This window comes from Callionymus lyra, chromosome 15 (assembly GCF_982586985.1).
Source record: "Callionymus lyra chromosome 15, fCalLyr1.hap1.1, whole genome shotgun sequence".
Lineage (NCBI taxonomy): Eukaryota > Metazoa > Chordata > Actinopteri > Syngnathiformes > Callionymidae > Callionymus > Callionymus lyra.
In genome coordinates, this window is record NC_141832.1 from 8,804,030 (window position 1) to 8,818,319 (window position 14,290).

The 14,290-nt window shown below is 44.3% G+C and overlaps 1 protein-coding gene across 2 annotated transcripts; it reads left to right on the forward strand.

Annotated features, from left to right (window-relative positions):
* Positions 1 to 818: 818 nt before the first annotated feature.
* pkn1b (protein kinase N1b) lies at positions 819 to 12,126 on the forward strand. 2 transcript variants are annotated; one of them, XM_087808988.1, is made up of 21 exons: positions 819 to 1,087; positions 2,726 to 3,026; positions 3,104 to 3,249; positions 3,875 to 3,995; positions 5,855 to 6,003; positions 6,072 to 6,285; positions 6,342 to 6,536; positions 7,288 to 7,397; positions 7,460 to 7,603; positions 7,663 to 7,738; positions 7,800 to 7,914; positions 7,978 to 8,059; positions 8,884 to 9,036; positions 9,120 to 9,211; positions 9,277 to 9,453; positions 9,567 to 9,629; positions 9,704 to 9,780; positions 10,825 to 10,967; positions 11,330 to 11,437; positions 11,509 to 11,589; positions 11,653 to 12,126. In XM_087808988.1, the coding sequence occupies exons 1-21, from the start codon at positions 998 to 1,000 to the stop codon at positions 11,854 to 11,856; spliced, it is 2,841 nt and encodes a 946-aa protein (XP_087665114.1). In that variant the 5' UTR covers positions 819 to 997; the 3' UTR covers positions 11,857 to 12,126. The 2 variants fall into 2 exon arrangements, with proteins under 2 accessions (XP_087665114.1, XP_087665113.1); XM_087808987.1 differs by lacking the exons at positions 819 to 1,087; positions 2,726 to 3,026; positions 3,104 to 3,249; ... (6 more) ...; positions 7,663 to 7,738; positions 7,800 to 7,914 and having other exon boundaries at positions 7,960 to 8,059.
* The last annotated feature ends 2,164 nt before the right edge of the window (positions 12,127 to 14,290 follow it).

A 14,290-nucleotide genomic window follows, 5' to 3' on the forward strand; every position in this document is an offset into this window, starting at 1 on the left:
TTGTTTTCCATCAACGTCCAGTTTACCGGAGACGGAACAGATACGTGTTCTGTCCCGGGACGTTGCCATGGCGACTCACTCACAGCAGGGTCCTGATCGACGGATCAGGTGTGGACCTCCAGGCAGTCTCTTTAAGATCCACAAATAGCGTCTGGTGTGAACGGTGGGGGGCGACGATTGTTTCTCTCTCTCCCTAGTCCGAAGTCTCGGCAGGTTCTGGTCCCGGGACGGGGGACGCCGTCTCAGAACATTCTGGTCTCCAGAGAACATCGGACGACACGATCCTCTGGGCAGGATCTGGACGAGGAACTGATGCTTCTACTCTAATGGTGTTTTTTTAGAGTCGACCATCTGCCTGATAAAGAGAGTCAGACACACACAAACACACACACACACACACACACACACACACACAGGGTCTGACTCAGATAATCCAGGGACCTGTGTGTGTCTCTCACTAACAGGAAGAGGCTCTCGGGCCAAAAACCCAGAACGATCAGTCTGCTCACCATCGATTCCCAGTGCTGAGTCAGCAGTTAATTGTGACGATCCAAAATGTCATCAGGGTTTGATTGTTCCTGCGAGTATTTAAAAAAAAAAGAGTTGTGTAGCTTCTAGATGACGACAACTTGAACACACACTCTCAGGAGAGACACAATTGGTAGAAAACGTTGTTGCGTAACAGCACATATGACAACATAGTCTCTCGCTCGTGGACGGCAGCAGGAAGCCGAGTGGCCGTCACTCACACTTACAAAACCACCCCTGAAGTGTGTGTGTGTGTGTGTGTGTGCATGACGTCTCACTCTCTATCGGGCAAAGAACAGAACAGGAAGTAGCGAGCTCTGTGCTGTTCTTCCTCTTGTTGTCTGGTTCTGGATTTAGACCTTCAGTCAGACTCCTGGTGAGACCACATCCTGGACTTTTTAGAGGAGCAGTTGTGTGTGTGTGTGTGTGTGTGTGTGTGTGGGTGTGACGGGGAAACAGAAGGCCGGACATGGCCTGCGAGGAGCCGCAGGAGGACTGGATGGAGGATCCAACGGTGGAGGTTCCGCCGCCCTCGGACCTCTGTGACTCAGACGCTCTGGTAGGTCAACGTGCAGCTCGACCAGTGCGGCTGATTAAAAAAAAAAAATCATCTTCTGATCTTCAGCTTCCTGCTTCACTTCCTGTCTGATCAACTGACACGGAATCACTTTTTTTTTCAACCTGCAGATTTGGTCGTTTTAAAAAAAGACGACAAACGTTCTCTTCCTGCCTTTTTTGCTGCGTCGCCATCTTTGCGATTCTCTAGTTCGCTGCACCCGAAACTTCCACGTGTGACCCTGGAACAGAAAGTCCAAACCGTCCTCTCGATGCTAATGCTAGCATGAAGCGACTGTGGTTTGTGTCACTGATTCAAACGGGTGTAAGAATACGTGGATACACTTAAATACACTGGTATATCTTTTTTTTAAATACTTTAAATTCACAATTGACATGATATTTACGAAGTTTGTTCATTTTTGTCTTGCAATTAAACTCCCTGCCACTAGATAGCAGCAGTCATTACGTCCTCCACAGCCTAAGGGACCATAAAATCCAGCGATATCCAAGTGATGACTGAGGATGAGAGGAAACCATCTAATTCAGCAGCTAAAGGAAGAAAAAAATGAATCCCATGAGAACCTTGCGATGACTGAGTACAAGATGATACTGTCTAATTCAGCAGCTGAAGGGAAAAAAATATCCCATAAGAACCCGGCAATGACTGAGGACGAGAGGATACAGTGAGTCCAGCAGCTTTAAAAGCTGATGTTTGGACATATTTTGGTTTGAAAACAAATAAAAGCAGTTATGACTGAGGACGAGAGGATACAGTGACTCCAGCAGCTTTTGAAGCTGATGTTTGGACATATTTTAGTTTGAAAACAAATGAAAGCAGTTATGACTGAGGACAAGAGGATACAGTGAGTCCAGCAGCTTTTAAAGCAGATGTTTGGAGATATTGTGGTTTGAAAACAAATGAAAGAAGTTACGACTGAGGACGAGAGGATACAGTGACTCCAGCAGCTTTTAAAGCTGATGTTTGGACATATTTTGGTTTGAAAACAAATGCAAGCAGTTACGACTGAGGACGAGAGGATACAGTGAGTCCAGCAGCTTTTAAAGCAGATGTTTGGACATATTGTGGTTTGAAAACAAATGAAAGAAGTTACGACTGAGGACGAGAGGATACAGTGACTCCAGCAGCTTTTAAAGCTGATGTTTGGACATGTTTTGGTTTCAAAACAAATGAAAGCAGTTACGACTGAGGACGAGAGGATACAGTGACTCCAGGAGCTTTTAAAGCTGATGTTTGGACATATTTTGGTTTGAAAACAAATGAAAGCAGTTACGACTTCGTCAAGAGTCATGTGGTCTGTAAATTCTGCAACACCAGAGTCAAGTACTCGACAATACTACACATATATAATTGTTACTACAGTATCACTTCAGTATCGTTGTCACTGTATCGTGGTACTTTGTTCCCTGAGCCCCTGAGTAGAGTCCGTGCATTCATCCTTGTTCAGCGAAATTTCCTGCGCTGAGCTGCAGCTGGATTAGCGTGCGGCGGCGGCGGCGGCCAACATGTGGCCGACGAGACACGCCGACCTGAAGTTGTAATCAGATCAAAAAAAAAAAAACATGTTCTGATCATCGGCTATAGTCCCGGTCACGTGACCATCCACCCGTGTCTCTCCAGAGCGACCCGGGCGAGCTGTCGGTGCTGGAGCAGCTGGGCCTGGACCAGAACAGCGACTTCTCGGACTCCAGCGTGCAGCAGCGCCTGGACGAGCACCGCGAGAGGATCCGGCGCGAGATCCGGCGCGAGCTGAAGATCAAGGAGGGCGCGGAGAACCTGCGGCGCGCCACCACCGACAAGAAGAACGCGCAGCAGGTGGACACGCAGCTGCGCAGCTCCAACCGCAAGCTGGACTCTCTGCAGGCGCAGCTGCAGGAGCTGGACGCCCACATCGTGGTCAAAGGTCACGATGACGCCAAAGGTGCCGGTGTTTGATGCCGACTGCGTTAATGGCTACGTTATCATTTGACCCCCTTTTTCTTTTTTCTTTTTGTTTAGATCCTCACTCGTCTCCAGGCTCAACGGGTCGTCCGTCCACCAGCCAGACACGAATCGCGGCTCTGGAGCGTCAGCTTAACATCGAGCTGAAGGTCAAACAGGGCGCCGAGAACATGATTCCCATCTATGCCAGCGGAGCCACCAAGGTACTACGTCTGTACGAAAGTATCAACACACTTGATGTGTCGCCATGTTTTTTCACGATACTGTATCAATATTCAATAGCTCTGAATCAATTATTATGACATTTAAATTTTTTTTTTTCTTTTGGGATTTCAAAGCATATTTAATCATTTTTTTTTATAGTTTATATCATAAAAAAATGTAAACATTTAAATAAATCTTATTTTTAAATTCACAATTAACACAAATATTCACAACGTTTGTTGCAAATAAACCTCTGGCCGCTAGATGGCAGCAGTTATTACGTCCTCCAATGCTAAAAGAAATCTTGCGATATTCCGGTGACGACTGTGGACGAGAGGATACTGTCTAATTCAGCAGCTAAAGGAAAACAATTAAATCCCATGAGCACCTGGCGATGACTGAGGACGAGAGGATACAGTGACTCCAGCAGCTTTTAAAGCTGATGTTTGGACATATTTTGGTTTGAAAACGAATGAAATCAGTTACTACTTCGTCAAGAGTCATGTGGTCTGTAAATTCTGCAACACCAGAGTCAAGTACCTGACAATACTACACATATATCCTACAGTATCACTATATATTGTATTGTTGTACAAAGGTCAAACGCTCTCTTCATCTCTTCAGGACAAGAAGCTGCTTCAGACGGCGCAGCAGATGCTTCAGGACAGCAAGACCAAGATCGACATCATCCGCATGCAGATCCGCAAGGCCATGCAGGCCACCGAGCAGTCCGAGGACCAGCAAGGTAGTCCAGACCTCCATCATCCTCTCTCATCCCACCTGTCACTCCCAGCAATGATGAGCATGCATATTTGATGACACGGCTGGTAATGGATCAATCGTTGCTTCAGAACTTCACAGTGCACACACACACACACACACACACACACACACACACACATACACAAACACACACGCACACAAACACACACGCACACACCTACACACACACACACCTACACAAACACACACACACACAGAGATGATCCATTACAGGCAGCTCTCCCTCTCAGGTCAGAGCGGTATTGATGTTTCTGCATCCCCTTGATGTTGCCCAACAACTAAAAGCTGCAACTCATTTATGAGGTTAGAGACGAGCAGGAGATGAAACAGGAAACAAAGACCCTCATCCTTCTCTCCTCCCTTCACTGGCTGTGAACCTTCACTCAGTTCACACTTTCATGAGCATTTAAAGTACATTTGTTCACTTCCATTCAGCATTGTTACAAATGTGCCCAGTCAAGAAGGAGTGAGAGAAGGAGGTAGAAGAAGAAGGTGGAGGTGAAAAGGTAGAAGGAGAAGATGTAGAAGAAGGAGGTGGAGGTAAAAAGGTAGAAGGAGAATAGGAAGAAGGAGGTGGAGGTAAAAAGGTAGAAGGAGAATAGGAAGAAGAAGGAGGTGGAGGTGAAAGGGTAGAAGAAGAAGGTGAAGGAGAAGAGGGATATGAGGTAGAAGAAGAGGGTGGAGGTGAAAGGTAGAAGAAGGAGAAGAGGTAGAAGAAGATGGTGGAGGTGAAAAGGTAGAAGAAGGAGAATGAGGAGAAGAGGGATATGAGGTAGAAGAAGAAGGTGGAGGTGAAAAGTTAGGAAGAGGGAGGAGAAGACATAGAAGAAAAGCAGATGAAGTGGGAGGTGAATAGGTAGAAAAGGGGGGAAGGAGAAGGTGGAGGTAAAAAGGTAGAAGGAGAATAGGAAGAAGAAGGAGGTGGAGGAGAAGAGGTACAAGGAAAAGAGGTAGAAGAAGGAGGTGAAGGAGAAGAGGGCTATGAGGTAAAAGAAGAAGGTGGAGGTGAAAAGGTAGAAGAAGAAGGTCGGGGTGAAAAGGTAGAAGGTGAAAAAGAGGTAGAAGAAGAAGCTGGAGGTGAAAAAGGTAGAAGAAGGAGAAGAGGTAGAAGAAGAAGCTAGAAGAAGTAGAAGAGGTAGAAGAAGAAGCTAGAGGTGAAAAGGTAGAAGGAGAAGAGGTAGAAGAAGAAGGTGGGGGTGAAAAGGTAGAAGGTGAAAAAGAGGTAGAAGAAGAAGCTAGAGGTGAAAAGGTAGAAGAAATGGAAGAGGTAGAAGAAGAAGCTAGAGGTGAAAAGGTAGAAGAAGGAGAAGAGGTAGAAGAAGAAGAATGAGGAGAAGAGGGATATGAGGTAGAAGAAGTAAGGGAAGAAGGAGTTGAAGAGGGAGGAGAAGACATAGAAGAAAGGGAGATGAAGAAGGAGGTGAATAGGTTGAAAAAGGGGGAAGGAGAAGAAAAATAGATAGAAGATGAGGGAGGAACATAATTGGGAAAAGGGATAGAAGAAGAGGGGGGAAAAGAAGAGGTAGGAGAAGGAGAGAACAAGAGGTAGAAGACGAGGCAGCAGAATAGAGGAGAGGAAGGAGGAGAAGAGGTAGAAGACGAGGGAGGAAAATAATTAGGAGAAGACATGAAGAAGAAGTAGGAAAAGAGATAAAAGAAAGAGAGGAGAAGAGGTAAAAGAAAGGGAGGAGAATATTTAGGAGATGGAATAAGAAGAAGAAGATGGAGGAGAAGTAGGAAAAGGGATAAATAAGGAGAAGAAGTGCCAGCAGAAAGAAAGAAAGAAGTGACAGAGTAAACGAGTGTGTTGTTGTTCTTCAGGAAAACAGACAGACTTGTGTGGCGTAGAGCTGAGGGTGGAGGAGTTGTGGCATCACTACCGGGTCGAGCACGCCATGGCCGAGGGAGCCAAGAACATGCTGAGGCTTCTGGGAACCGGGAAGGTCCAGGACAAGAAGGCCATGGCCGAGGTCAGAACCTCACCCCCTCCCCCCCCACATCTGTTTGGAATCCAACCAGCAACCCTGTGTGTCCTCAGGCCCAGTGCAGTCTGAGTGAAGCGTCTCAGCGTCTGGACCTGCTCAAGTCCTCTCTGGAGCAGAGACTCCAGGACCTGCCCGAGGACCACCCTAAAGCCTGCCTCATCAAGGAGGAGCTGGTCCTGGCCTCCTCCTCCGCCTTCAGCTCGCGCCACAGCACCCCCTATGTTCACAACCAGTACAGCACCCTGTGTAAACCCTCGCCCCTCACAGGTACCACTGGACCTTCAAACTCTCAGAGCCGGTCCTCATCCAGGTGTGTCCGGCAGGTACTCTTCAGGTGCACCTGCTGGGCTGCGTGGGTCTGCCCGAGGTGGTCCCGGGTCGCAGCAGAGGGACCCCGGTGGTCCTGCCTTCTTACGGTCTCGGAGATGGTCGTCCGTCCTTCAAGCTGAGCGGACTCTACAGTCGCAGCAGCAGCAGCATGAGCGTGAAGATCCCGGGCAAGAACGACGAGCTGTCCAGTAGGTGGCGCCACCAGAGCTGTCACTCATTCTCTGTTGTTTTAATGTATAGACTTGAAATTAACAGTCTTGAGAAACGTATTGATACAGTGATGATGTGAAAAATAAACACGGACACAAACCTAAAGTAAATTTACAATTTTCTGAAACAAAAATACAATTTACTAAAAACAAATGTATACTTTCCTAAAACAAAATTACATTTCCAGACACAAATTTACAATTTGCTGAAATGTATATATTGCTGAAAAAAAATCTACAATTTCCAGAAACAACTTTACAATTTATTGAAACAAATTTACAATTTATTGAAACAAATTAACAATTTACTAAAACAAATTAACAATTTACTAAAACAAATTTACAATTTTCCGGAAACAAATTAACAATTTACTAAAACAAATTAACAATTTACTAAAACAAATTAACAATTTACTAAAACAAATTAACAATTTACTAAAACAAATTAACAATTTACTAAAACAAATTAACAATTTACTAAAACAAATTTACAATTTATTGAAACAAATTTACAATTTTCCGGAAACAAATTTACAATTTACTAAAACAAATTAACAATTTACTAAAACAAATTTACAATTTTCCGGAAACAAATTTACAATTTCCTGAAGCAAATGTATAAACTGAAGTAAGATGACAATTAGGAATTGACGTTTTTGAATGAGTTTTGATCTTCTGGGCCACCGTAGATGGACCTGCAGACTCCAGACCTTGTTGTTTTCCTCCACAGCGGAGGTCAGTGCGGTGCTGAAGCTGGAGAACACTGTGGTGGGTCAGACCTCGTGGAAGACGGTGGGAGAGAAGTCCTGGGACCAGACCTTCACGGTGGAGCTGGAGCGGGTGAGACCTTCACTCAGAGACGTTCACCAACATGGACGGAGACGAGCGTGTTTTAACCTCAGTCCAGGGAGATGGAGATCGCCATCTACTGGAGAGACTTTCGCTCCCTCTGCGCCCTCAAGTACCTGAAGCTGGAGGACTTCCTGGACAACCAGAGGCACCAGGTCCAGCTGGAGGTGGAGCCTCAGGGGCTGCTGCTGGCCGAGGTACTCTTGTGTTTCCTCTGGTGTTCTTCAGGGGTGCTCAGTAAAGAGCGTGTCTTCAGGTGACCTTCTTCAACCCGGTGATCGTGCGAGGCCGACGTCTGCAGCGGCAGAAGAAGGTCTTCTCCAAGCAGCACGGTACTTCACACTCAGTCCAGCAGGGGGCGCCGCAGCAGCTCATGTTGTCCCGATGGTTCAGGGAAAGGCTTCCTGCGCGCCCGCCAGATGAACGTGGACGTGGCCACCTGGGTCAGACTCCTGAGGAACGCCATCCCCACCGGGAGCCCCGCCCCCGCCTACACACCTGCCAACAGGTGAGCCCGAGACCCCCCCGGAGTCTCCCCGCAAGACCCCTCACACGTCTCCTGTGTCTCCAGCGAGATCTCGGTGGAGAAGCTGAACCTGGACGCAGACTCTCCGTCCAAGGTCAGGAGAGACGTGGTGGACTCGGCTCAGCCGGTGAGTCTCGTCCTCGCTCCTCGCACCGGGGTGTCGGCGCCGCGAACAGAGGTCCAGTCATGCCGGGCTTGGCACCGGCCCAGAGACAGGAAGTCAAAGTCCGTCTCTGACGACGACTATAAATCAGTGTCGTCTGAATATTCAACGTTTGAAACTTCGTTGTTGTTTTTTGTCTCTATATTTAAATGTCATTGTTTTAAGCATTGACTTATTATTTTTGAGTAATTAAAATGTAAAAATTGTATATTATTGAAATTTATCTTAATTGATTTTAAAAAAAATGGAATTTTATTCAACATTAAACCTTTTTTTTAACATATTTTTATCTCATTATTGAAAAATGACTTTTTTTTTTAATTTGGTTGTTTTTTTTAAGCATTCAATTAATTTCCTTTTATTATTATTTTTTTTCACATAGAGTTTGATGTTTTTATTCCAATAATTCAAAAACACATTTTCAAAATTCTATATTTTTCAATTCGTAGTCTTTTAAATTCAGTGTAAAAAAATAAAATTATATTGAATTTAAAAGGCTACAAATAAAAAAAATAATGATCTAGTAATTGTATTTTTTATTAAAAGAATTAGAATATAAATCTTCATCATCATCAAAAAATCTTTTTATTTTAATTTTAATGAAATAAAAAAAAAATGCTTTAAAAAAGCAAAAACACCATTAAACAAAATTAAAAGTTTCAAAGTTTTAAATGTTTAATTCAAACCTTCTCTAATCCGATCTATAGAGTGACGTTCACTTAACTGCAGGCAGGGGGCGCTCACGAACACAAACAAAAGCATATTTTATATTGTTTTCTCGTCAACAGGAGCTTCTCCACGATCCTCCGTCTGCGCCGGACCTCCTGGACCAGAGCCCCCGACCCATGTCCCAGAACTCCCTACGCAAAACCAGCAAAGGACCCCTGAGCGTGCAGGACTTCCGGCTCATTGCCGTGCTGGGCCGGGGCCACTTCGGGAAGGTACCTTGACCCCCCCCCCCCCCCCCCCCCCCCCCCACCCCCCCGAGTCCTTCTTAGACACGACTAACGGATCCGGGTCTCAGGTGCTGCTGTCGGAGCACCGCAGGAGCGGCAGCATCTACGCCATCAAGGCGCTGAAGAAGGGCGACATCGTGGCGCGGGACGAGGTGGAGAGGTAACCCCGGCCTGCTGGGACGACCCCTCACCACACCTGTAACACCCACACCTGTGTGTCTCCAGTCTCATGTGTGAGAAGCGGATCTTTGAGACGGTCAACGGCTGCAGCCACCCCTTCCTGGTCAACCTGTTTGCATGTTTCCAGACTCCAGAACATGTGTGTTTTGTCATGGAGTACACGGCGGGAGGAGACCTCATGATGCACATACATGCCGACGTCTTTACCGAGCCCCGCGCTGTGTGAGTTGTGCGTCCGTGTGTGTGTGTGTGAGTGTGTGTCGTCTCCATGTGTCTGTGTTCTCACACCGACGCCAGAGGAAGACCAAGAGTGTGACGTCACTCTTCTGCTGCAGGTTCTACTCGGCATGTGTGGTCCTGGGTCTGCAGTTCCTTCACGATCACAAGATTGTGTACCGGTGAGGTTTTTTGTGTGTTTTTTTTTTCTTATAAAACGCTTTGTTTTTTCTGACTTGACTTGGTTGTGACTCAGAGATCTGAAGCTGGACAACCTGCTCCTGGACACGGAAGGTTTCGTGAAGATCGCGGACTTCGGTCTCTGTAAAGAAGGTTCGTTTTTGAACCTTTTTCAACCCATGGATGTAGAACGTGAACGTTTTTTAATGACTTCAATTGATATTCCATTTAATATTTTTCAATATTTTCATATGAATGAATAATGTATTTATGCAAATGTTTGTTTTTTCTTTTTATTACTTAATTGATATTTAATTTATTTTCATATGAATGAATGTTTTTTTTACACATATTTTGATTTTCTTATTCAAATAATTTAAAAATAAATGTTCAAAATTCAATATTTTTTAATTCGTTCGCATTTTAAATTGTGTCGCCAGACTTACACTATATACACTACAAATATACGCTATTATATGAACGTTTTTATTTCTTAAAGTACTTCATTTTAACATATTATTTTATTTTTAATAATTTAATTCATTCATTTCTATATCGAAAAGTTGAATTTGTTTTAATTGAATAATAAATTGAAAAATTATAATATTTACATATTACATACGGTTTGATTTGTTAATGCCATTAATTCAAAAATATATTTTTTTAATTCAATATTTCTTTAATTCATAGCATTTTAAATTCAATACAAAAATGTGTGTCGCCAGACACTTTCTGCCAATCATGTGTTTTTTACTCCTTTTTTTTAGGTGTATTTTTTTAAGCATTTCATTTTAATATTTATAATTTAATTCAACAATTTATGTATTGAAAGGTTGAATTTGTTTTTATTGAATAGTTAAATTAAATAATTCACAATTTTATTTACACATAGAGTTTGATATTTTAATTCCAATAATTAAAAAATAAACTTTCTAAACACAATATTTTTCATTTCGTAGTCTTTTAAATTCAATATAAAAATGTTGCTATAATAGAGCCACCAGACTAAACCAACAGAGTACCGAGCTACTTGATCGAACTCTCAGCCAATCATGTGATCAAGTAGCTCGGTACTCTTGTCTAATAAGCCCCGCCCACAAGCTTCATAGACCACAATCCTCTAAGAGTCGTGGGTTCGAGACCTTCACTGACACCTCCTGTCGTCCTCATCCTGGTCTTCTCTCTCTCTCTGTGCAGGGATGGGCTTCGGGGACCGGACCAGCACCTTCTGCGGGACCCCGGAGTTCCTGGCTCCGGAGGTTCTCACGGACACGTCCTACACCAGGGCGGTGGACTGGTGGGGCCTCGGCGTGCTGGTGTACGAGATGTTGGTGGGGGAGGTGAGGAACCAAAACCTCACCATGATGAGATTTGCACTTTTGTTTTAGGGGTTCCCCAGGGCGCGCTTATTGACCCCTTAGAGTTCCTAGAAAAAAACAGTTTTTTCAGAGGTGTTATGCAATAAACGTAGACATTTTTTTTCGCATGTTTGACCTTCTCAGTAACGGTGTCCTGAACATCTCTCGTAATGCTTTGCCGCCCAGCCAACCACACAGCTGTCCATCGCTTTTGACATGGCAACATATACATAGAATTTAAATACAGTATCGTAGCGACCAATCAGCCGTCACTTAATGAAGCCGTGTGAAGAAAGGCATCATGGGAGTTCACGAGGTGAGATTCACGAGGTCGTGTCCGTCAGTCTCCGTTCCCAGGCGACGACGAGGAGGAAGTGTTCGACAGCATCGTCAACGACGAGGTGCGGTACCCTCGCTTCCTGTCCACCGAGGCCATCGGGCTGATGAGGCGGGTGAGAAGACCCTCCTGGACCCCCCGCCCCCCATGGGTCCGAGCAGAACCTTCAACTTGTTCTCTGTGCAGCTGCTGAGGAGGAACCCGGAGCGGCGCCTGGGGTCCGGAGAGAAGGACGCGGAGGACGTGAAGAAACAACCGTTCTTCAGAGTAGGTCAACTTTCTTCTCTCCGGTCCAGAGCGGTTCTGTTCATCAGGTGGTTCTGCTCGCAGACGCTGGACTGGGAGGCCCTGCTGAAGAGGAAGGTCCCGCCCCCGTTCGTCCCGTCCGTCCGCGGGAAGGAGGACGTCAGCAACTTCGACCTGGAGTTCACGGCCGAGGCTCCGGCGCTGACGCCGCCGCGGGAGCGTCGCACGCTCTCCCAGAAGGAGCAGGACTACTTCAAGGACTTCGACTACACGTCGGACCTTTGCTAGTCAGAGCTCGAGGCGATCCAGATCCTGGATCAGAACTCAGGTGCAACACTCGCACAAACCGGTGTCGCCTGTTGTGTTGTCTTTGTCGTCTGGATCGCTGCACCGCCTGCACACGGACAGTGGAGGGCGCCAGAGGAGAAGAGCCAGGATGTGCAGAGTTTGATTGACGGGTTTAGGTACCAGGTGTCGCTCCTGATCAGGTTCTGTTTGTTCTGTTTCTGTGTTTTTGTGTCATTTTGTTGAAACTGTGACAAAGTAAAAGATGTGAAATCATCAGATGTTTGTTTGAGTCTCTGCTTTGGTAACACTTCAGCTCTTCGTTGGTCAAGTTAGACAGTGATATACGTCTGAGTCGTTGGTTCTCGAGTGAGGGGCCTGACACACCAGCTCACACACCAGCTCACACACCAGCTCACACACAAGGTCACACATGAGATCACACACGTGGTCACACACGAGGTCACACACGAGGTCACACACGAGGTCACACACGAGGTCACACATGAGATCACACACCAGCTCACACACAAGGTCACACATGAGATCACACACGTGGTCACACACGAGGTCACACACGAGGTCACACACAAGGTCACACATGAGATCACACACAAGGTCACACATGAGATCACACACGAGGTCACACACAAGGTCACAGAACAATGAGGGAACGTTGAGTCACTGAAGAATCACATCGAAGATGTTGTAAGAAGAAAATGTTGACGCGTCTTCATTACCCATCAGTCTCCAGTGCAAGTCTTTCATCTTCATCCAGTTTTATCTTCATCATCTTCCAGTTTCATCATCATCCTCATTCTCATATTCATCATCCTCTAGTTGCATCTTCATCATCATCCCCACCTTCATCATCTTCCAGTTTCATCATCATCTTCTTTATCATCATCATCATCTTCCAGTTTCATCTTCATCGTCATCATCATCTTCCAGTTTCATCATCATCATCATTTCTCAGTTTCAGTTTCATCTTCTTCATCATCCTCTAGTTGCATCTTCATCATCTTCCCTACCTTCATCATCTTCATCATCTTCCCCACCTTCATCATCTTCATCATCTTCATCATCTTCCAGTTTCATCTTCATCATCTTCCAGTTTCATCATCATCATCATCATCATCCTCGTCTTGATAATCTTCCAGTTTCATCTTCATCATCCTCATTTTCATCTTCATCATCTTCCAGGTTCATCATCATCTTCCAGTATCATCATCATCTTCATCATTTTCCAGTTTCATCATCATCATCATCATTCTCATCTTCATCATCCTCTAGTTGCATCTTCATCATCATACCAACCTTCATCATCTTCATCATCTCCCAGTTTGATCATCATCATCATCGTCTTCCAGTTTCAACATCATCATCATCTTCATCATCTTCCAGTTTCATCATCATCATCATCATCATCTTCCAGTTTCATCATCATCTTCTTCATCTTCCAGTTTTATCATCTTCATCATCTTCCAGTTTCATCATCATCATCATATTCCAGTTTCATCATCATCTTCATCATATTCAAGTTTCATCATCATCATCATCATCATCATCTTCTTCATCTTCCAGTTTTATCATCATCATCATCTTCTTCATCTTCCAGTTTCATCATCCTAATCATCATCATCATCATCATCTTCCAGTTTCATTATCATCATCTTCTTCATCTTCCAGTTTTATCATCATCATCATCTTCATCATCTTCCAGTTTCATCATCATCTTCATCATCTTCCAGTTTTATCATCATCATCATCATCATCATCATCTTCATCTTCCAGTTTTATCATCATCATCATCTTCATCATCTTCCAGTTTCATCATCATCTTCATCATCTTCCAGTTTTATCATCATCATCATCTTCTTCATCTTCCAGTTTTATCATCATCATCATCATCTTCTTCATCTTCCAGTTTTATCATCATCATCATCTTCATCATCTTCCAGTTTCATCATCATCTTCATCATCTTCCAGTTTTATCATCATCTTCTTCATCTTCCAGTTTTATCATCATCATCATCTTCATCATCTTCCAGTTTCATCATCATCATCATATTCCAGTTTCATCATCATCTTCATCATATTCAAGTTTCATCATCCTTATCGTCATCATCATCATCATCTTCCACTTTCATCATCATCTTCATCATCTTCTTCATCTTCCAGTTTCATCATCATCATCATCATCTTCACCATCTTCCAGTTTAATCATCATCTTCATCATATTCCAGTTCCATCCTCATCATCATCATCATCTTCTTCATCTTCCAGTATCATCATCCTTATCGTCATCATCATCATCATCTTCCACTTTCATCATCATCTTCATCATCTTCTTCATCTTCCAGTTTCATCATCATCATCTTCACCATCTTCCAGTTTAATCATCATCTTCATCATATTCCAGTTCCATCATCATCTT

Excerpts from the sequence above, each read along its gene's own strand:
- pkn1b (XM_087808988.1), top strand. The coding sequence starts at position 998 with ATGGCCTGCGAGGAGCCGCAGGAGGACTGGATGGAGGATCCAACGGTG. Across the intron at positions 3,996-5,854 it reads GCAGTCCGAGGACCAGCAAG|GAAAACAGACAGACTTGTGT; the intron begins GTAGTCCAGACC and ends GTTGTTCTTCAG. Across the intron at positions 11,438-11,508 it reads CCATCGGGCTGATGAGGCGG|CTGCTGAGGAGGAACCCGGA; the intron begins GTGAGAAGACCC and ends TTCTCTGTGCAG.